This window comes from Cupressus sempervirens, chromosome 6 (genome assembly GCF_028749045.1).
Source record: "Cupressus sempervirens isolate cs-2001-9-10 chromosome 6, ASM2874904v1, whole genome shotgun sequence".
NCBI classification, from domain to species: domain Eukaryota; kingdom Viridiplantae; phylum Streptophyta; class Pinopsida; order Cupressales; family Cupressaceae; genus Cupressus; species Cupressus sempervirens.
In genome coordinates, this window is record NC_143123.1 from 387973691 (window position 1) to 387997466 (window position 23776).

The following is a 23776-nucleotide window of genomic DNA, read 5'->3' on the forward strand; positions in this document are numbered from 1 at the left end:
GCTGCAATAATATTAGGTTCAGTTACTTTCATTTGACTCTCTAAATGAGGTGAACTTGTAGGTGTATGAGATAAGTCGAATGCATAAGAGGTGGGAGAAAGTGTTTCATCATACATATCTGTATCATATGTAGAGATCCGTAGATCTGAATCAAAGTCAGCATCAATGCTCACAAAAGAGTTGAGTCCCTATCATTGGGTGATTGGACAAAGTGTTATCAACATGCCCATCAAGAATACTAGTGTAGGCAGCCCCGCAAGAAACCCCTACCTCCATACTACCAATCAAGAGACTTATGTTGTAATTAACATCTTCATGATCATGAGAAGGTCGTGAATCACTGGTAGTTGATTGCCCTTCTTTTTCAAGATCGTCTATCAGCTGGTTTTGGTCTGCTGAAAACCCCTCATACAAAATTTTGCCCGTCTTTTGCAAGGAGGTCCTAGGCCAATTCAAAAAACATATTTTTTTCCATATCAATCTTGTTTTGAAGCTTTGGATGGAAATCCATGAAATCAATGAAGGGTAATTCTTTTTGCACTTGTGGAGAAAATTTGTTATACTCCTCATATATGTCTAGGATCTCTGCCTTTATATCGATTTGGAAATTTTGAGCCAGTTGTTGCTGAAGATTAACCATATCTTTCCTAACTTTTTCCAAGTCGTGTATTTTCTCCATATGGAATACCCAAGTTAAGGTTTGGCTGCAATTTCTTTCTCAAACAAAACCAAACTGTCAAAGAGACTGATATGATGTTTTTTTTTTAATTCAAACTTGTTTTCAAGATCTTGCCTGCAACTCTTCATATGTAATGACATGCAGTCCCAGATTTATTAAGCAACCAATTTACCAAACAGAATCAACATATTTGTTTCAATATTGTAACATAGCACAAGCCCTACTCAGCTTTGCAATTAATATATCAGTCGAAGATTCAACTGCCTAAATGAACAATAGTCACTAGATCAAAACTTGATGTGTCCCAACCTATTTTAGAATGACTAAAGGGATCTTCCAGCCTGCAAAGAATGGCTCTCAACCACAGCTTTGATCCAATATAACTCTAGGATCCCTATCCTGTCCAAAGACCACCTCAATTTTCAAGACTTCCAATAACTCCAATCTTCCCTAGTACTATCCAGGTAATTGCATTATCCAGATTTTTCTCAGCCAATCTTGAAACCATTTTGTTGCTTGATGGCGATAACATTTGCTTCTACACAAGTCTTTTATTTGTCATATAAACACAAGTTGTCGTTCAGACAAATAATCAAACAACCTTATGTCTAACTCGTGCACTCATAAAACAGGCAATAACTCATTCAACGCTGCACATGTTCAGAAATGGATGTCTGAGGTACCATAGTTTGGCTCTTTCTTGGAAATTGTCCACTAATATTGCTCTAGATGCACAGCTCAAGATGCTTGTAAAGCCTGTTAATTTCTATTCCAATCTCAATTGGTAGGTCAATGATTGTTACTGAAACATTTTCCAGACTGTTGTAACTGATGAGGGCACTCTCATACGTGATTAACGCATTAAAGGAACAAATGTAAATGAGTGGTTACAAATTATTCCACCATCTTTTGCATCAATTGATCAGTACCCCCGGTAATCATTCCAGATGAATTCGCCGGAAGTATGGCCCACTAGAAGTCATAAGCCATTCATCACTCCTATGTCCATCTGCTAGAAATAACACTTGCAGTAATCACAACACAACAGAAGTTCTTCTCGATAGGAGTTTCAATGCACAACCTTTGAAGTGGGTATCGTGACTAAGGAGACTCAAGCCACCATTCGATGTTTGTGCTAAGAGACCTGCTGATGTTTCTATGTGGATGTGTTACAACACATGATTGCGAATACACCCTCTAAACCTCATGTTCATTATGCTTCTTTCTTCGATATTGTGTCCCACACATTTGATGAAGTGTTCTTTGTCTGTTAGTGTTGATGATTGCCCAAATCGCTGCAATGATTCTAGAATCCTTTCATGAACTGTTACTCTAGCCAGTAACGCTCGTCCATTGCACAAATCCAAACCATAATCCCGTAATAATTTCTGGCAGTGAATGTGACTTCCAAAAGCATTACGCTTCCATAAGTGCCCGACACAGTGTAAAATATATTCCAAATATTTTGCATGGAATAGTCATTCCCCAACGGCAATTATAGAATTTGTGTAATACATATTTGTGCAACTTAAGATTTTCCCAATATGGTCACACCCTCACAACTATGATTCTAATTTAAATATTTTGTGGCAGGAGTGTTACTTAACTTTCTTCTAATTTAAAAATTGTTGATCCCCTCTTATCCTGACAACGAGATTCATCTGACCATACTTATTTTGGTGAAGACTGAGGATATAAAGATGGACGTTGATCCTATTCATTGGTAGAGACCCAGCTACCACTCTATCGTTAAATGTTTCTCACCATAATTCCACTACCTGAAAACTTCGTTCACAACAATGGGAAGTGTAAATCAACATCCCACAATAATCTTCAAAAATTTAAGAACTTTATATTGCAGTCGGAAGTATGGAGAGGAGCATTGTAATATTCTTGTAAGCAGATAATTAGTTGGCTATTAGAGACTGTTCGTACATAGACGACTCAACCCTCAATGTGGAGTCTAAACAAGATTGATCAACATCTTATAATCTTCTCTGGCTTTTTGGCATGGAGAAGTCCATGTCGATACCAACCCAGTCTAGAGGTTATCATGAACTAACTGCAACTGACAAAAAATCTTGGCCACAATGTTTTGTTCCACTGATATTAATGTGTTGTAGGAAGTTAAAACCTCGGCCAACTTTCTTCACTGCAAAATATGAGACTCGGCTCTAAACAAATAATTCCAGACACCTAGCAGATAATAATGTTTGCATAGGCTTATAGAAACCAAATAACAAATTGCCATGCAATACAAACAAACTCAGTTACACTAATATTACCGAGATGATAAATTTATTCACGGCAAATACTTTCTACAGTCTTGACCTTTGCATATGCACAGGGGTGAATTTGCCACAACAGTAATATACATCTTCATTAGAAGTCTTTCAAAGGTTCATGCTACCCAATCTTTGATTAACACAGACACAACTAATTCCTCACCATTACAAGGAAAGTGTCGTTCACAACCACCACCATTCTCAAATTAGATTCAACAATAGCAGCAAGTCTCTTGTGTCTGTGCAATCCAATCTCTTGAAAGAAAAACTCCTCTATTCACAAACAGTTATGCTTTCCCGATAAGAAATACGACTTAGAACGAGAGGAAGTTATCGCTTGTATATTTAGATGCTTCTACAGATTTGACATTATTATTCTTCTTGTTTCCTGAAATTTTCTCTCTGATAAAACCATTATGCTAAAACTATCTCTGATAGAAATTTCAGAACTGCGTAACTCAAACACTCTTTGTATATCTACAACTAAGTTTTGATCAAAATTCTGGCTATACCCAATAGGATAGCAAGCTCGAGGCTCTAATACCACTGGAGAATCCCAAATGGATATTGACCCGATTTTATCTTAAGCACATGCTAGACACCTGATGTGACATCTCCATGGACAATGGGTTTGTGTCCACTGTCTACCGGCACAAGCGTTTACGTCCTCACGTTGGATGACAGCTGCGTAATGTTCTACTTCCTAGTAGTAGACGCTATGATACTCTTATCTTTTGTGACCTCTAATTTCCACTGTGCCAAGTTACTGAAATGGGCCGCACAGTGGGGAAGAGAGAAGCCAAAAGGTATATGGTCAGAGAATTGGCATGTAGAGTTAGTGTTCATCAGTAAACGGTAGTAAGAATGGTCAGTACGATGGCCAAGGCAAACCGTACAGTGGCAAGGACAAGTTGTATAGTGGCAGTTGGAAAAGGACCGAGTCATACTGTGGTAAAGGACAAGGTCGTATGGTGGTGAAGGACAGGGTCGTACTGTGGTGAAGGACAAGGCCGTACAGTGGTGAATAGTTCTGGTTTGTCTATTCTCTTGAAGTACGAAAATCTCAATCATGCAATCTAAACTTAGAGATCCAAATTCATCAGATAGAACCAAACAATAATGGAGATTAGAACACAAATAACCTTCAATTAGTATTTGCCAAAGATGGTGCTCCAATTTGTTAGATCCGAGCGAAGTATTACATGCATCAACAGAATAGGGTGAGGGTTGAATCCCACCGAAACTGCACGAGCCAAATAGGGAAGGTCTGTCACTTCCAAAATGACGAACAATCCAGAACTCCAACAGGAATTCGTTGTACAAAGAAATAATCCAAAGATGCATACCTACGACTACCTACATGTTGTGCTTAAATACCCATCGGGTAAACCTTCTGAGGATGTACAAAGATAGCCGACAACCACACTACCTATAAATTAAAAATGGGTCCGAGATATATTATATCAATCAGCCCATTAACAAGGTTTAATTAAATACATTTATTTTATGACAGAGACATTACAATCCTCCCGTCCCAAAATTTTCTTGTCCTCGAGCAAATGCAAATCCGGTTGTAGAAAACCTTCCGTAATTAGCTTTTTCAGTTCCGAGTCAGGTACTAAGTAGATCTTATCACTGAAGTAAATGATGTCATCAATAACTTTGTACATAGCCACCCATCAACTGACATGCAAAAGTGTTCTTGGAGTACTCGACCAATAGATGGGCCCACCAATTATCCAAGGAATAGGGAAAGGTGTTGACTGCCATGTTTTTACTTGCAACGTCTGGGATCAAATCATGTTTTAAAATGGCCTCCATCTTCTTGATTGTGACTTCCCTCAATCCTTTATTTGACATTCCTCTTAGCAACACCTTCTTGCCATCCGTCTCGAATGAAAAGTCCATCATTTTGAAACTTTGGGTGTACTGGTCAAGAGTTTCCAACCACTAGATGCCTAATATGATATCAATATCAACCAAATCTATGAAAAAGAAATCATTTGTCATGGTATACTTTCCCATGGAAATTTGTAGTTGTGGGATCACATAAGTGGAAGGTAACAGGGTTCCTCCTGCAACCTTAACCTCAAATCCCCCATGCTCAACTGCACACAAGCCTTTACTAATGACCAAAAATGAATTGATGAAATTGAGTGTGGCGCTACTATCAATCATGATTGGGACTCATTTTCCGTGAAGAGTGCCACGAACCCTGAAGATACCACTTCCAGTCACTGTAGTGAGGGTAGCAATGGAATCCCCTTTTTGTATCAAGGCATTTATTCTCTCTTGTTGGGTTATTTCCTCATCAGTCGCTACAGGTATTTGTCCTTTGTCGTCATCAGGAATCACCTCAATGTAATGAATCTTTCCCTTCCCAAGGCAACGATGACCAAGTCCCCATGGTTCTTTGCATGTGAAACAAAGGCTTTTCCTCTAGAGCTCTTGCCAAGAATCTTCATCAAACTGAGGTTTTTTCTGAATTGGCTCCTTGTCTTTGTCTTCTTGGGGGAATGGTGTTGGTGTAGCTGCTTGAGTTTTGGAGGAAGATGCGGCCATGTCACACACCTTCTTAATAGCTTCATTGAGTGCATATGGGTTGAACCCTTTGATCCAGCCTCTCAAAGGCTCTCTCAGCCCATCCATGAATAACACAATTTGACGTCTTTCAAAAATGTCTGTGACTAATATCAATAGCCTTTGGAACTCAGTGATGTAATTGTCTACTATGCCTGTTTGCCTTAGCTGAGCTAGATCTTTGAAGTTTAGGTCAGGATTCTTCCCATCGAAACGGTCAATTAGTCTCTCAGTGAGCTCGACATAAGAGGTTACTTGGTCGTGACCGAGAGTGACCAATCCATGATGCCACCACTCATGAGCCACTCCTTTGAGATGAAGTGCTGCGAACTTGATTACTTCCTCTTCAGGCATCGGATTGAGTTGGAAGTATCTGCCTTCAGAACCCGTGACTGTGCAGTAATGGCTCCAAATCCATCGAATGTTGATAAGTTTACCTATCCGATCTTTCTCTTGAGACAGAATATCTCATTCTTAGATCAACATAGTCTCTGTAAGATATATCATCTTCCATATTTGCGTTCTGCCAATCTTCCCGAAGTTTTTCTTGCATTTCCTGAAAAGTGGGCTCTCTTTCTTTGTGTGGTGCTTCCGTCCTTGGAAGGAAGATAGGTATTGAGGGTCAAGAGCAAGAGGATTAAAAATTTGTCCTCCCCAAAACCAAGTCGTCACTATGCCCATTTTGTTCTCCTATTGTCTTTCCCTCGGATAATTTTTGTAGAGTTTCCTGCATCAGCCTTTGGGTTTTGTTGATTTGTATTTTAGTTTCTATTGAGCTCTCTTAAAGATTCATGAGTTCTGTCGTAGGATCTTGATGATCTACCATTCTACCAATAGAGTTATTCCACCTTCTCCTTTGATTATGAACTTGCATTCACTTCCACAGGCTAGCAAGATCAAAAGCTCTAATACCACTGTAATGTTCAGCTTCCCAGTAGTAGACACTATGATACTCTTATCTTTTGTGACCTCTAATTTCCACTATGCCAAGTTGCTGAAATGGGCCGTATGGTGGGGAAGAGAGAGGCTAGGAGGTGTACGATCAGGGAATTGGCATGTAGAGTTAGTGTTCAACCGTATGGCAGCAATAAGAATGGTCCGTACAGTGGCCACGGCAGGTCATACGGGCAAGGACAAGTTGTACGGTGGCAGTCAAAATAGTTCGTACGGTGGAAAAGGACAGGGTCGTACAATGGTAAAGGACAGGGCAGCACGGTGGTAAAGAACAGGGTCGTACGGTGGTGAAAGACATGGCCATACAATAATAAAGGACATGGTCGTACGGTGGTAAAGGACAAAGTCGTATGGTGGTGAAGGACAAGGTAATACAGTGGTAAAAGACAGGGCCGTACGGTGGTGAAGGACAGAGCTGTATGGTGGTAAATAGTTCTGGTTTGTCTATTCTCCTGAAGTATGGAAATCTCAATCATGCAATCTAAACTTAGAGATCCAAATTCATCAGATAGAACCAAACAATAATGGAGACTAGAACACAAATAACCTTCAATTAGTATTTGCCAAAGATGGTGCTCTGATTTGCTAGATCCGAGTGAAGTATTACATGCATCACCGGAATAGGGTGAGAGTTGAATCCCACCAGAACTGCACAAGCCAAACAGGGAAGGTCTTTCACATCCGAAATGGCAAACAATCCAAAACTCCAATAGGAATTCGCGGTACAAAGAAATAATCCAAAAATGCATACCTACGACTACCTACATGTCGTGCTTAAATACCCATCGGGTAAACCTTCCAAGGGTGTACAAAGATAGATGACGACCACACCTACCTACAGAAACAAATAAATTAAAAATGGATCCGAGATATATTAAATCAATTGGCCCATTAACAAGGTTTAATTAAATACATTTGTTTTATGACTGCGACATTACAAGCTGAAGCTTTCCAAATAACTCTCTCAAGAGAGAATCTGAAATCTGAATCATAAACCAAGCATAACCAAATGAGCTTCTCCTCCTCCTTTAAAAGACCCAACATGTGACTCTTCAGCATCTATATTCTCATCCCTATCCCTCAAGCCAACTCATCTCTTCTTCACTCTCTAATTAAAATTGACTTAATAATTCTGTATTAAGTCCTCAAAGGTCATATATGGGATTGGCCTATCAATTTTTAATGTACCAGATAAAGGGGGCATTACATTGCTATTGCATTATCTAATCCTTTAATATGACGAGGCTGTGAAGAATCTTTATTTCTAAACTATCTTTCATATGAAGAGCCACATTTTTTAAGAACATGAAGAGTCTTCAGCATTGGCTAATGAAAAGACCATGCGTATATATTGAAGAGTCAAGACACCAAAGAGTTTAGGCAATGAAAGGTCAAGACAACAAAGGGGTCTTCACTTTGTAATAGAAACATAATGAAGGGTCAAGGCAATTTTATATATTCTTCAGGAGGAGTTCTTATTAAAACATATTGACATCTTATGCTTCTGAATATTACTGCAGTATGCACTTAGTGTTTGGATCTATTGTATTTCATACTTCTAATTATTCAATAAAAAGTGATTTTACTGTGTGGCTAGGTTTTTCCTCTCAAGTTGGAGGATTTTCCTAGGATATATTGTTGTATCTTAGTGTTTATAATTGCTTCTATTCTGATGTTATTCTTGTTTCTCTTTATTTTAGGCAAAACATTAACATTGTATCAAAGCCGGTTTAAGCAACATCAAGATCAGAATGACAGTGGTAGCTATTTCTCAAGAAAGTGGTTCTTGCTTTCACTAGTTCGAGATGCATCTATTGTTGCGTGGATACCTGGGTATTTCCTTGTATATGGTCTTTCTTTCTGCATACCTGCGATGGTTTCTCCAGCATATGTACAATGATCTTTCCACTGTGCTTGTTGTAGCATTTGGTTCCCTGCTGTATGTATTGAATGGGATTTTTGGTAAAAGAATCCGTTGCTACTGTAATCACTGGAATTCATGTTTGCTAATTCTTTTAGCAAAGTATACTGCCAAGCATAGTTGCTGCAGTTTTTTGTGATCATTCTATGATATAATCATTCTTTTCTTGATGAAAACCTTTTTTTTGAGTATCATGGGTAATGCTAGAGCGTAATACATTTCAGTCGAATACGCATGTGATCGACCATTGAGTGAAATCACTGTTGTATGTGCTAGTCAAGGATCACAATGGTGTGTTATTTTTCAATTACAAGCATCTTCCACTGTATGACTTGTTGGATATCCATGTTAATGTGATTCTCTAAGACAGTATTGGATAAGATAAGGATGCATGTTTTTGTAGCAGTCAGGTCCATTGAACTGTAAGGGATATGACAAATAAAATATGAAAGGGTTTTGCTGAATCGATCAACAATAAAGAGATGAGTATTTTTTTATTATATCTCTGAATATTGATTATGAAATTGTATGCAGTTAATTCATGCAATAACATATGAAAGAGTGAATCATATATGCTTCTAGCATTAATCTGTATATTTCTTTTTAAAGCATAAGTTGTCTATTACTAATCTCTCTAAACTGCTTCCAGGACGGAATTCAAGGGAAAGCTTGATGAGCTGAAGAGAGGGGTCCTTTTCAAGGCTCAATAAGATTCAGAGGGAGCTTGTGTAGTAGAGTATCAAGTCCCTTCCAAAGAACCAACAAGCTCGTCTAGCAATGGGAAAGCAAAAGCTTATTGTTTGGTCGATATTGGAGTTAATTAATTTATCATGATAATCAAAGTTGTATGTTGTCTCTGCTGAGGGAGAGTCTTGGATGAGAGGGAGTCTCAACATTCAAATGATCTTTTATGTGCTTTAATGAGTTCTTCTTTCTGAGGGAGACGTTCGAGGAGCAATCCCTTGTTTATGAGTTCTTCTCTATGAGGGAGGAGTCCAAAGTGCAATCCCTTGTTAATGAATTCTTCTCTGTGAAGGAGAAGTTCAAGTTGCAATCCCTTGTTAATGAGTTCTACTTTGTGAGGGAGAAGTTCGAGGTGCACTCCGTTGTTAATGAGTACTTCTCTATGAGGGAAAAGTTTGACATGCAATCCCTTGCTAATGAATTCTTCTCTATAAGGGAGAAGATTGTGGTGCAATCCCTTGTTAATGCATTCTTCTCTACAAGAGAAGTTTGAGGTGAAAGCTCGTGTTCCACCCTCTAGAAGTAGCCATGGTCAAAGTCATCTGTGAGACTCCGTGACTTAGCTCTTGCATAGTCATGGTGAACATCATGCTGAGATGGCAATATCATATGAACAAATTTTATTGTTGACACACAAGGGTGTAGGCATTGTGTTTGTCATGATGACATGATATATAAATATGATATCTCCTTTGCTAAGAGGGAGTGTTGATGTTTAGTAGTTGTAGGAGATATCTGCGTGCATGTGATTGCATCAACATTATATTTGAGATACTTGTTGCTGCATTATATAATCCTTTAATATGATGAAGTTGTGAAGAGTCTTTATTTATAAAAGAACTTTCATATGAAGAGCCACATATTTTAAGGATCATGAAGAGTTTTCATCGTTGGCTAATGAAGAGATCATGTGTCAATATTGAAGAGTCAAAAACATTGAAGAGTCAAGACATTGAAAGTCAAGACAACCAAGGGGTCTTCACTTTGCAACAGCAAGATAATGAAGGGTCAAGGCAATTTTATATATTCTTCAGGCGGAGTACATATAAATAACATATTGGCATCTTCTGCTTCTGAATATTACTGCAGCTTGAGCCTTGTGTTTTGGCATATTGTATTTCAGACTTCTGATTATTCAATAAAAAGTGACTTTATTGTGTGGCTGGGTTTTTCCCCTCAAGTTGGAGGGTTTTCCCAGGATAAATTCTTGTGTCTTACTATTCATCATTCCTTCTATTCTGATGTTATTGCTGTTTATCTTTATTTCTGGGCAAAACATTAACAGCTCTAGCATATGATAGATTGACCAATATCAAGCTTATACGCTCTATTCTCTAAAATGAAAGAAACCTTTACCTGATGAAATTTTTCATTAGATGGTGATCGGCGCATGAATTTCTAGAGATTTGTGTTCCAAATGTAATGTTCTTTACCACATAATATAAATGCATTGTTAACCCTATCAATATTTTAACTTGATAGTATTTTAATTTTTAAAGCCTTCTGGTATATATCAAAAAATTATGGATTTCTCAAATATGCATAGCAAAATTGATGTGAGATCTGACACTTTATAATGGCACAACTACAAAAAGGGTTCTGGACAAAATTCCTGCAAAAGAGAATTTGGATACCAAATACCCTGAATGGAAATTTGGGGTATGACCTACCCATCAGCTCATTGGAGAAACCAAAAAAATCAAGCTTTCCAACTGTGTTGATAGATGAGAAATTCTTGGACAATCTGTTCAGAGGCTGAACAACACAGTTTTCTTTGTAAGACTAACATACCATTGACCTTCCAAATAAAGAATTTACAGATGGATGGGAATTTACTTGTCATAGTGCGCTTGACACCAATCTACAAGTACACTCTCTAAAGGCTTTAAGACCCCATTCTTATCCCATCTTAGGTTTTCCTCCTACATTGTGAGGTTTTACTCTACCTCTCCCTACATGACACCAACCAATCCTTTTAATTGTATTAGCAAGTGATTGAGGAATTAGCTAAGTATATATTATAATTTATGTATTACAAATATATATATATATATATATATATATATATATATACAGTGTAAGTGATATATAATTCTTATTTCGCTATAATTAACAAATATATATATATCAGACCATATAAAGATTCTCATCCTTAACAGAATTCTGATATAATATTTTTTAGGTCAGAACTGATTCATATCTAAGTTACAACATGTTTTGCTGTCACATATGCTTGCAGCATTATAATATGATTCATTGATGCACAGACTGTAATATGATTCGTTGGCGCACAGATAATAAATAATAAATCTCATCCTCTGATGAATACTTAGTACCATTTATAATCTTTCATTTCTAATTCATTCCTGATGAATAAAATTATAATTTGTGATCTTTTTTATCATCTAAAATTCATTCTACATTGATCCTTTGATGCTTTCTAAAATGTATTTGAACTTCATCTTATACCTTGCAATTGAAAGGCTTACACCTCTTCGTGAATGATAGGACACAATTCTTCCAAGTGATCCTTTTCATAACAGACTGATTAGTCTTCCATCATGCGGCCTAATATATCTAATCTCTTTAATCCATAAAGGATAGATGGTGTAACTGCTGCTGCTTATTAACTTATTATGTTTTTCAATAGCTTATTCCAACCACCAGACTAGAAAATGGTTTGGCTTATTAATCATCGATGAATAATCACTAGATTAGTTGTCTTCTCCTTTATCACTAATATCATTTTCTCAGTTCTCTATATTTGAACAGCAAGAGTCTGATTCTTCATTTATTGATCATAAGTCTTATTGACAATATCATTGCCATTGACATCAATACCTCCCAGTAGAATAGTTGAACACTAATAACTTAATTGGAAGTACCTCCCACTAGTATTTCAACTTCTTCAGTATAGTGGTCAATCACATAAGACATTCAAAAATTGACTCCTGATGTGTTTCAAAGAGTAGTTTGGCACATTGGTTTCAGTCCCTCCAAAGAAACAAAATACATTATTATAGTGCATTGTAGCTACTATTTGAGCCTACAGTGCTGAAGACCAGACTCAGTGATAATTCCTTCCTTTACATTCGCTTAACAAACTGCTAATCTGTAAAGCCTTTACATTTATGAAGTTAAGTCACTAGCCCGATAGAGATGAGCTTTATTATTTCACAACATATAACCAATTCAATTAGCCAGCATAAATATTAATAATAAAATTTTATATATATATATATATATATATATATATATATATATATATATATATATATATATATATATATATATATATATATATATATATATATCCCTGTAATTTTGTCTCTCATAAAGAGTCCGCAAAATTAAAAAACTTGGTTGTCATAACGTGAAAAAAGACAAGAATATCACAATTAAGGCTTCGGGCGGGGACATGACAGTCCTTACCTCCCCAAAATTGTTTGTCCTCGAGCAATGATTGAATAACCAAAGAGACCTTTCCGTAATCCAACTTCTATTGCGCTACTTTGATATTATCATATATGTCTCCTTAGTTTAAATGTGAATTTTAATTTGATATTAGAAACTTGGCAAAGCTTAATAAGACAAGTTTTATCTTATCTTTAGAGAAAATGATGTAGACCCTCGATAGAAAACCAATGTTTGCATGAGAGCATGCCTTAAATCCGCATCTTTTGATTCACTCCTAAATACACTTGAAAATACAAAGCATACACAAGGTATACACATGGATGATAAATGTATGAAGAAACAAAGCATGCACAAAGAATATGCCCAATACATGCATTGTAGACTTCATTGTAGACTTCTTCTTGACTAGAATGATTTTTTGTTTCATCTTTTACCTGGCAGGATGGCAGGATCAAAGCTCTAATACCAATTGTAATGTCCCCAACTAGGACTTTACCTTATTTACCCTAAAATTTCCAGCTAGGGTTTGGTTTGCATTGCAAATGGAAAATTTTAACAATCTCTACTAGGAGAATGCCAATTTCCAGCAATTAGCATGCATCATTATGCATTTAAATCAAATTAAATCAAGAAACAATCACTAAATCATAATATATACCTAGGCCCTAAATCCCAAGTTTTAGGTAAAGGAATACAAATCTTAAACATGCTTTCCATCAATCTACAAAAGGAATAAGCCTCTGACAAGAAAACCTTTATTCGACAACTTGGATCACCAAAACTTACCAGAAATAGAGAGGGCAGAACAGAACAGTTTATGTATGCAAAACCCGAATTTTCTTAGTGAAATATGCTACCCAACAATGGACATAGAAGATGGGGAAAAGTGGCAAAAGATGTGGAGAAAACAGTCATTAACAAGGATATCACCCAGTTACAAGAGCAACAAATAAACAAGGATCAAACAGAGAGCAGAATTAACTCTTCTCAAGAGAATGTTATGTATATAGTGGAAAGCAGCAATATTGAGGAAAATATCAACAAATTACAACAATGCGAAATTTGTATACAACAAAATCTATTTATAGAAGATGTTAGAGAAAATCTGATCATTCACAGCAGGCTGATGCACGACACAATGCTTATCCATCATGATATTAGTGATCAGCTAATCCATAATGATACTAGTGATCAGCTAATCCTATGGGACAAAGCCCATAAAGAGCACTTCCAGGCACTCAGTCAAATTAAGACAGCAGATAATAGTTCCGAACAAAGTAAGAAAGATGAAATAGATAATATTAGCTCCCAGCCACAAAAGACAGACAAAAGTCCAAAACAAGAAAGTATAGCAAACCAGCCTTTGAACTCGGAGGAAAGACTAAATGAGAATCACCAAAACAGCTAGGATGGATCAAATAATCAGGAGGCAATTAATATCCCAGAAACTAAAACTCAGACAAATAAGATAACTAAATCTCAAAGTGGAGAAATATTGGAACAAAACAAGACATTTAAGGAGAATAAACTAGTAAATACTGGCTTGACAGAGTATATCAACAAGGATTAAGAAGAATTCTCAGAATGAAATACCAATAGAGACTCCCAACCTGAATGATTTAGAACACCTCAAGATAACACCGATCTCATAAAAGCTTAGTTACCGGATTCGCTTGGGAATGGCCGGATCCGGACTCGGGTCCGATTCGGATCCAGATCCACGTATGGATCCGTGAGGATCCGGGCAGGATTCGTAATCCTGCCTGTGGATCCGTAAGGATCCGCGGCAATGACAGCCGGAACTTGCAAAAACGTGGGCCCATTATCATTTTTTAATGTTTTGTTTTTGCCCTAAAGGCCCTAAACCCTAAAAACGACCCTCTAAATCACAATGCAAGTTCATTTGCTCTCTACTTTGCTCTCTATTTTGCTCTCTCATACTTGCTAGTTTGAAGTGAAGTGCTTGGATTCGAAGGAGATCGGTTGTGGAGCTTCAAATACCTTGCAAGAAGTGTTTAAGGTATGCATTTCAACCATATTCTTGAATTCTTTCATAGATTATTGATTTATTTTTAGTTTTCCAAATTTTCAAGTTTTTGTGCAAGTGTGAAGCATGGTTTTCTTTCACTTTTTTTTTCTAGATTGCAAGAATAGAACAATGAGTAGTCAAGGCTCAGTGGGTGGGGGTGGGGCTGCATCACCAAGCTTCAAAATTGATTAAGGGGTCTCCTTTATGGAGACACACAACAAGAGTTGCACAATGTCCTGGGGGTGGGGCATACATATGGAAATGTAATTTTTGCAACATACAACACAGAAGCTCCTATTCCCGAGTGAAACTACATTTTTTGGGCCCTGCGGGTGAAGGAATTCACATGTGTCAAGGTAGTGATAAGAAGGGATTACCAGCTGCACAAATAGCAACATTAGCAAAAGAGCAAGATGATGCTGATAGAGCAGTTGCAAAAGCAAAACGTGGTGCTTCCAAAAAACAAATATACCAACACCATCATCTGATCAAACAAACACAAGAACACATCCTTTTTTGCCTATGCCAACTACAAATGATGAAGATGAAGACCCATCTCTACTCACCCGCAAGAGAGGCCCACTAGATAGGGCATTCCAAATTGGAAAGAGAGACATTGCTGATCACAAAATTGGACGTTGTTTAATTGCAAATGGTGTTTCATTTAATTTTGCTAGATCACCTTATTTTAGGGAGATGGTGGAAGCAATAAATGATGCACCCCATGGTTACAAACCGCTTGGTTATGAGAAGTTGCGCACGACCATATTACATGATGAGAGGAGAAATGTAGAGGCTCAACTTCAACCAATAAGAGATTTTTGGGTTCAATCGGGTGTGTCTATTATTTCGGATGGTTGGAAAGATTGTAGAAACCATCCATTGATCAATGTTATTGTTGTATGCCCTAAGGGGGCAATTTTCTTGAAGGCAGTTGATTGTGAAGGGCAAGTGAAAGATGCAGAATTTATTTCATGCATTCTCATTGATGCCATAGAGTCAATGGGTCCTGATAATGTTGTCCAAGTGGTCACGGACAATGCAAAAGTTTGCAAGGCTGCAGGGATAATTGTAGAGTCTAGATATGATCATATCTTTTGGACACCATGCACCGTCCACTCTCTCAATTTAGTGATGAAAGCAATTGGCACTGAAATAGATTGGGTGAAAAGGATATATGAGGAAGCTGAAGAGATTCAAATGTTTGTGACAAATCACCACATGTCACAAGCAATTTTTAGGAGTTTCTCGGACTTGGAGTTATTGAAGGTAAATTTTTATATTTAATATATAATTGAATATTATTGGATTCCACAATTATTAATTTTTGTTGTTGTTTACATTAACATGTTTTAATTTTTAAATGTTTTACTAACTTGAGTTTAACATGTTCTTAGGTTGCTGAAACCCGCTTTGCCTCTCACACAATCGTCTTGAGACGACTTGTGAAGGTAAAAGAAGCATTGAAGCATATGGTCATTAGCCCCCAATGGGGCATTTGGAAGAATTCCAATACAGCAAGGGCTTTAAATGTGAGAAGAATGATACTAGATGAGGATTGGTGGGGTCTTGTGAGTTATGTGTTGGAAATCACCGATCCAATAATGGCAATGCTTCACTTCGCAGATAGTGATGAGTCATGCCTTGGGGATATTTATGATTCCATGGATAGTATGCTGGAAAAAATTAAAATGGTAAGTTTTACGCTCTTTTACAACAATTTTTTATTTGAGAGATATCTAGATTCTAAAGTTTAAATTGACATATTCAATAATTATAATTATTATTCATATTTCATATCTTAGGTCATACAGAGGAGGGAGAATGATCCTGAGGACACCCTTTACAAGAAGGTGGAAAAAATTGTTCATCATCGATGGAACAAGATGACCACACCTTTGCACCTCCTTGCATATGCTCTATCCCCGAGGTACTGTAGTTCTTATCAAATGTTTGTGCTTATTTTATCCAATGTTTGTGCTATTGATATTTGATAGTGTTCAATTGTCTTTTGTTATCCCCAGGTACTATAGTGCAGATGTACTTCGCCTTCCAGGTAGAGTGCCACCATTTAGAGATGCAGAGGTTGCAGATGGGTATAAGAGGGCACTAGCTAAGATATTCCAAGATCCAGAGATTGGGGCAATTGTGAGGAGTGAATTTGCTGCTTTCAACTCAGGTGAGGATTTCGACCCTATTGCCATAGCAGACCAAAGCAGGATGGGTGCCATCAAATGGTGGTACCTTCATGGGCAAGCCTTCACGTACCTCCAACCTCTTGCCATAAAGGTCCTATCCCAAGTAAGTTTGTAAAATTAAGCTTAAGGTTAACATTCTCAATTCCTTGAATTTATTATTTAATTTATTTATCTTGATTGTTGTATTGATAATTTTTAATTTCTCTTTAGGTTGCCAGCTCTTCTGCCGCTGAGCGGAATTGGAGTACTTACTCCTTTATCCACTCAATCAAACGCAACCGGTTGGCTCCAGAAAAATCAGAAGACCTTGTGTTCATTCACAACAATTTGCGCTTGTTGTCACGGAAGGACCCTAAGTACAAGAAGGGGCCCGAAAAGCTTTGGGATGTAGCACCCGAGACTCCTGATTTAGATATGACCATCCGGGATCTTGCTAGATCCACTTTGATTGATGTGGATGATGAGGAAGAGGATTATGAGTTAACAATCTCCTCTACTACTAGTGGTTTGGGTTCCTCTACTGATACAGATGCAGCACTTGCAGCTCACCAATACCCCTCTGATGCGGATTTTCTTGAAAATCCATTTGATGATTAAATAAAAAACTTTAGTGTTGACTCTTGACTCTTTTATGAGTAAATCATGTTATAAACTTTAAGTTTAATAATCTATATTTTGAATGTTACAAACTTTCACTTTCAGTAATTCAATGTGAATGTGTTGATTTTCTTGATAATCGTGAAAATAGATTAATTATCAATGTCATTGATCAAGTATACTAGATTCATAGATGCATACTAGAATCATAGATTCATACTATGAAATGATTTAGTTTTAGAATTATGTATATTTCTCTTATTTTTTAGTATATATAATGCATATATATATATATATATATATATGCACGAATCCTCCACGAATCATAATTGGGAAAAAAAAAAATCCCGAATCCACGAATCCGATTCACGTGCCCGAATCGGATTCGTGTCACGAATCGGCAACTAAGCATAAAAGTACTAAGAAGATATCATTCCTAACGGCACGAGGAAGAGATCAAAGGTATTAAAGCAAAAATCCTACAAGTTTTGACAAACTCTGTTAGGAAGGAATAATCCATTTGAGGATAAGGTAATGGAGACAAACCCCCAAGAAAAGATTGAACAAGATGGACAAAAGTTGGCACAAATTCCTGTAGAAATAGAAACTATAATAAATAAGTGTGAGAGAGTTCCAAATCAATTATGGGAGGAGTTTGGAATTCTAGACCCAATAGATCATAATCAAGTAAATATAAAGGAAATTAGGGAAGAAAAGCATAAAAAACAAATGGAAGCAACAGAGGATGAGAAAATCAATATTAGCAAACAAATAATTTAAGAACTGAGAGAAGAAATTGAAGATATAGTAGACAAATCAATTGCAAATACTAAAAATGCAAATGAAAATATTGATAAATTGGGCTTAACCACAACCATGGAAGGCTCAGAGATTCGGAACAGTGGAAAACAACTCTAAAAATGAGGGAGGAAATCATTAGCGGAACTCGGATCTGCATCAGGAAAAGCAGGGAATCAACAAACAATCCATGAAGCGCAACTTAACCCTCTTTCAATCCGAAATTATTATAATACAAGAGACTAAGCTAAATAAAGGAGATAATCTAAGTAAAAAACTTGGTTTATGGAAAATTGATATGATAAAAGCTATAGGGGCCTCAAAAGGTGTTGGCATTATTTGGATCATGGAAAAATAAACTTCAGCAGGATGGTATCAAATAACAACTGGATGGGAGGGAGAATTATAAGTTTTTGAAGTGATATTCAATTAACACTTATAAATGTATATGGTCCAACCCCAATAGTAGATAAAAGGGCATTATGGAACCAAATCAGCAATTTTATGGAAAATAATGCTGTAAAAAAAAATTGTATGGTGGGGGGGATTTTAATGCCCTTTTAAACTTGGAAAGAAAAGTATGGAGAATCACACTTATAACACAGGTGATGATAGATTTCAGAGAATGGTTTGCAAGTAATAATTTAATAGATATCCCAACAACTAATGGGTTATACACATGGCATAACAGATGATCAGAGTTTTCTCACATAGTAGAAAGGTTGGATAGATTTGTATTCAAAGGAGATCTAAGTACCTTCAGTTATACAATTCAATCTTCAATCCTACCCAATGCTGGATCATATCATTTCCCAGTCAAACTAGAAATAGTAGAACAACAAAAACCACCAAGAAATTCCTTCAAATGTGAAAAAATGTGATTTCTAAATGATAATTTAATAAATAACATTAAAGAATGGTGGCAAGAAGGAAAATGTGAAGGATCCAAGATGTTTTGTTTTGCATCTAAACTAAAGCTTATAAAGGAAAACATATTAAAGTGGAACAAAAATCACTTCAACAATATATTTAAAGAGATACTAGAGAATGAAGACGAATTAAAAAAACTAAATAAAGATGTGATAAAAAATGGAATGGACAATGAAAAAATTCAAAAGAAAAAGACCTACTAGTGAAACAAGAAAATATTTTAGCAAAAGAGGAATTATTTTGAAAAGAGAAATCTCGAGAGACTTGGTTACCAGAAGGAGATTGAAACACAAAAGAAATTCACAATAGTACCCTAGATAACAGAAACATTAATAGGATAACAAAAATAAAGGATAATGAAGGAAATATAATGGAAAACCTAGATCAAATAGCAAAAGTTTTTGTGCAATATTTTAAAAACATTTTCAACAATTATGAATTCTAATCTTTCAACTCAAAATTTAATGTAAAGTTCTATACTTAAATTAATAATAAAAGAAGATAATAAATTTCCTTAGTTACCGATTCAAGATACGAATCTAATTCAGCCATGTGAATCGGATCCGTGGATTTGTGATTTTTTTCCCCAATTTGGATTCGTAGAGGATTTGTGAATATATATCTATCTATCTATCCATCTATCTATATATAAGAGAAATATACAATGAGAGAGCGAAATAGAGAGCAAATTTGAGGTGAACTATATTTGGATGTGAAATAGAAGAGTCATTTTAGTGTTAAAAAGCAAAATTAAATATTAAACAAGCTATATTAAATAAGTTAGACCCGCTTAAAACCTTGACCTGCATGTCGATCCTTGAGGATTCGTGTTGATTCAAGCAGGATCCTTGTTTTACACAGTAGATTCGTCCGGACTTGTGAGGTCGCAAATCTGGACGAATCCACTATGTAAAACAAGGATCCTACCCGTATCAACATGAATCCAGATCCGAATCTAGATCTAGCCTCTAGGGCACAAGTCCGGTAACTAAGTAAATTTCTTAACCAAAAATTTGCATTAGAGGAAATAAAAGCAGCCCTCTTTTATCTTAACCCAGATAATAAGTCCAGATGGATTTCAAGCCTTTTTCTTCCAAAAATGTTGGGATATTTTAGGTTACGATTTATGGGAAGCAATTGAGGCTACTAGAAACTCAAGATATCTTCTTACAGAAATCAACAATACATTTCTAGCATTAATTCCTAAGAAATCTAACCATGAGGAACCTAGGGACTTTCGTCCTATTGCATTATGCAATCCCATTTATTAAACACTAACTAAAGCTTTAGCTAACAGAATCAAAAGAGTACATCTTAAAATCATGTTTAAAGAATAAATAGGTTTCATACCTAACAAATCAATTCTCGATGGAATAATTATAATTCAAGAAATCATCCACTCAACGAGTCAACACAATCAATAAGGAACCTAGTATGCTAATGAAACTAGATATACAAAAAGCATATGATAAAGTAGACTGGAGATTCTTATGAAAGACAATGGAAGCCTTTGGATTTTCTCGTCAATGGAAAAATCTTATTTTCAATTGTATCTTAACACCCAAAATATCACTACTCATTAATGGAACACTAGAAGGGTTCTTCAAGATATCACGAGGGGTAAGGCAAGGAGATCCGTTATCACCTTTCCCATTCATCATCATGGCAAAGCTATAAAGAAGGTTCACCCAAAAGATAAAATCAAGGTGTTTTAGCAACAGAAGGTATGCCTAAAGTAACACACCAACAATTTGCAGATGATATTATTCTCCCCAGAGAGAGCAAAATGGAAGAGGCATGAAATTCCAAACAAATAATCACATCATACATGGAAGCCTTGGGGCAAAAAGTAAACGCTGAAGAGTCTGATAAAAAAAATTGAACACTCATTAAGATATAGAAAGAAGGATCTACAACTTAATGGGATATAGACAAGGTCCTTTCCCATGCAAATATCTAGGTATCCAGTTGGAAAAAGGAGCAAGATATACTAAATCTTGGAAGCAAATCTCAGAAAAAAACAGAGAAGAAAACAGAAAATTAGAAAGGTAAATAGCTTACCAAGGCTGGCCGAGCAACTATGATAAAATCAGTGCTATCTGTCATTCCAACCTATCAAATGTCATGTTTCAAAAGATATTAAAAGAAATCTAGACAGCAAATTAAGGAATTGCTTTTGGAAAGGAATAGAAGATAACAAAAAACAAGCAAATGATTAAATGGGGCAAAATTTGCAAACCAAAAGAGTTTGATGGATTAGGAATTGAGAATCTGAATTGGCAAAATGAAGCATTAAGAGCCAAACTAGTTTGGAGAATGTATCACGGACATGAAAACAAATCGGCTAAAATTCTATATCACAAATAACTAATAGCTCTAATCCCTTGTCTTTATTCTAAACCAGAAACCCACCCAAAGGCTCAAAAACATGGAACTTTATGATGCAATGTCAACCCTTAATCAGCAACAATTTCACATGGGTTATTGGACTAGGTACGGAAGCATTGTTTTGGGAAGATTCATGGGACAGCCTCCCATCTCCGAATAGTTATAAACTACCAAATAACATCAAAACTACTCTAACAAATACTTTTGGGAATAATAAATCATAATCATATTGGAGGATGGAAATGGAGATCTATAGAGGAGACAAATTTGACAAAGTGGGAAAAACAAATCTTCGAGCAATTTCTAAATCAAAGGCAAGTCAATCATAAAGAAAAAAGGGATAGATTGATATGGGGAGCTTCCAAAAGTGGGAAATACAGTGTAAAAAGGGGCTACGAATTGATTATAAACTCACAAAGAAGGGAAAAGATCGATATCCCCCTTAATCTACGTTGGGATTCAGAAATGCTTGCCTAAAGCAGGAATTTTTCTTTGGGTTGCATTGCAAAATAGAACCTTTACAGCAGACAGATTTACCAGGATGGGATTTGAGGGGCCCTCTAGATGTCCATTATGTGAAAATGATTCGAAGAAAATGGATCATCTGTTGTTCTAATGTTCATTTGCAACTCATATTAGGATTAGCTGTGCCAGAAACTCAATTGGTCATCAGCCCTATAAGTTAGGATTAGAGCAAAAAATTAAGGTTTTGGGAGAGAGAGAGAACATAGGTTCGTGGAGAGAGAGTGAAAAGGTTGACCATTAACTCCAACTTTCTAACCTCGGGGAGAGAGTGAAGTGTTGTGGTTTTAATTTTCGCCCTTTTGAATTTTAAATTTCCAAATAATTTCATAAACTTTGGAACCATATAACTTTTGACTCCCAACTCCGATTTGGAAAATTTGGAGTGCAATGTGGAGCTAATGATGAGTCGGATTGTTTGGAATTGTGAGACTGCCAACATTGGATAAATCTCTGACCATTTTAAATCTTGGACTTAGATGTTCATTTTCACATTTTGACTAAAAATTTTGAAATTTGGGTCCATTAATACCAGGGCAACAGCTGGCTCTAACTGGAGGCAAGGACTGCAAAGGACGTAGGATGAACCCACCAAATTGGAAAGGCGGTGCATTATCATAGGGCCATAGAGTCAATTAGGGGAAAACTTTGAAAATGGCAGGAGAAACTGGAGACAAGACAAAAATGGAACGCACAACAAAAACTTCTACCTAACATAGTACATGGTAGGAAGCCCCTACGTCTGATAGCTCTAGCTCGAAATGATTCATGCAAACCAATTGACAGGCTGAGAAAAGTAAATACCCTAGCGAGCTAACAGGTGGCAACTTCCAAGTTTCTGGCAACTCCCAAGTTTCTGCGAGCTCAAATGTAAACTTGCTTATTGAAAACCAAGTTTGAGATTCTTCAATAGCATGGCAATCAATGCAAATTTTAACAAATAAGAGCTCTACCGTAAAAAACGTCTGCTAGGATAACTGAATGGGTTTGATATTGAAAGACTTCTTTTTTAATTGTGGAGTCGGCTCGAACTAACGAGGGTTGTAATATAATCATGCCCCATAGTCCGAGCGTAGTCAGGGTTCCAGGATGGTCTCATGTGTAATTCCTCCCCATAATCTAAAAACAATTACGTGCCCATAGGGGGAGGCATCACAGAAATTGAAAAGGGACTACATTTTGCTTAACTACTAGCTGTTTTGAAATGTCGAGCGGATAGAGAGATGTCTCAAAGAAATTTACAAAAACACTCAGTCAATTCTCTTTTTTTTTTATTCAACAGTACTCGCCAGTTGTGTTTCAATCGACTAGCTAGGCCAAGTTATCTCATCCGAGTTTTGATAGTCTTAAACTAGCATGCTAAATGTCAGAGGGCCTTAAAGCAATATCTTCACACACCTTATGTCCGTAGCGGTCATAAAGCGGTACACCGGATCGATTTATGTGATGCGCTGAAAACTTAGCGGAAAGGAACCAAAGGCGCACAATTTAACAAAACAATAAATTAATGAACAGGAAATGGATATTAAACGGGAGCTGAATGACTCACATCCCAATCGACTTTATCAGCTGCCATGCTCCTCTGCTTGCAACCGTCTCTTTCAATTCAGATGGATCTTATTCAATGCATTTTACTGCAAGGTAAACTGGATCAGGGTTGCATGATCCAACTTCTGTACAAGGCAAAACATCACAGATTGATTTGCCTTTTACTGATTCAAAAGAAATATGATT

General features: G+C 36.6%; 2 protein-coding genes across 5 annotated transcripts in view; one reads left to right on the forward strand and one right to left on the reverse strand.

Annotated features, from left to right (window-relative positions):
* SEC8 (subunit of exocyst complex 8) overlaps window positions 1-23776 on the reverse strand; it is a 254137-nt gene that overhangs the window by 230201 nt on the left and 160 nt on the right. For 2 of the 4 annotated variants that reach the window (XM_089788245.1, XM_089788243.1), the window contains exon 2: window positions 23592-23715. In XM_089788245.1, coding sequence (XP_089644371.1) covers window positions 23592-23618 — 27 coding nt within the window. In that variant the 5' untranslated portion in view covers window positions 23619-23715. The remainder of the gene's footprint in view (window positions 1-23591; window positions 23716-23776) is intronic. The other 2 variants (XM_089788246.1, XM_089788244.1) reach the window with 1 other exon arrangement.
* On the forward strand, window positions 15597-22663 carry LOC149552681 (uncharacterized). Its single transcript, XM_089789547.1, has 6 exons — window positions 15597-15878; window positions 16007-16303; window positions 16415-16539; window positions 16634-16910; window positions 17018-17312; window positions 22578-22663. The coding sequence occupies exons 1-6, from the start codon at window positions 15612-15614 to the stop codon at window positions 22661-22663; spliced, it is 1347 nt and encodes a 448-aa protein (XP_089645673.1). The 5' UTR covers window positions 15597-15611.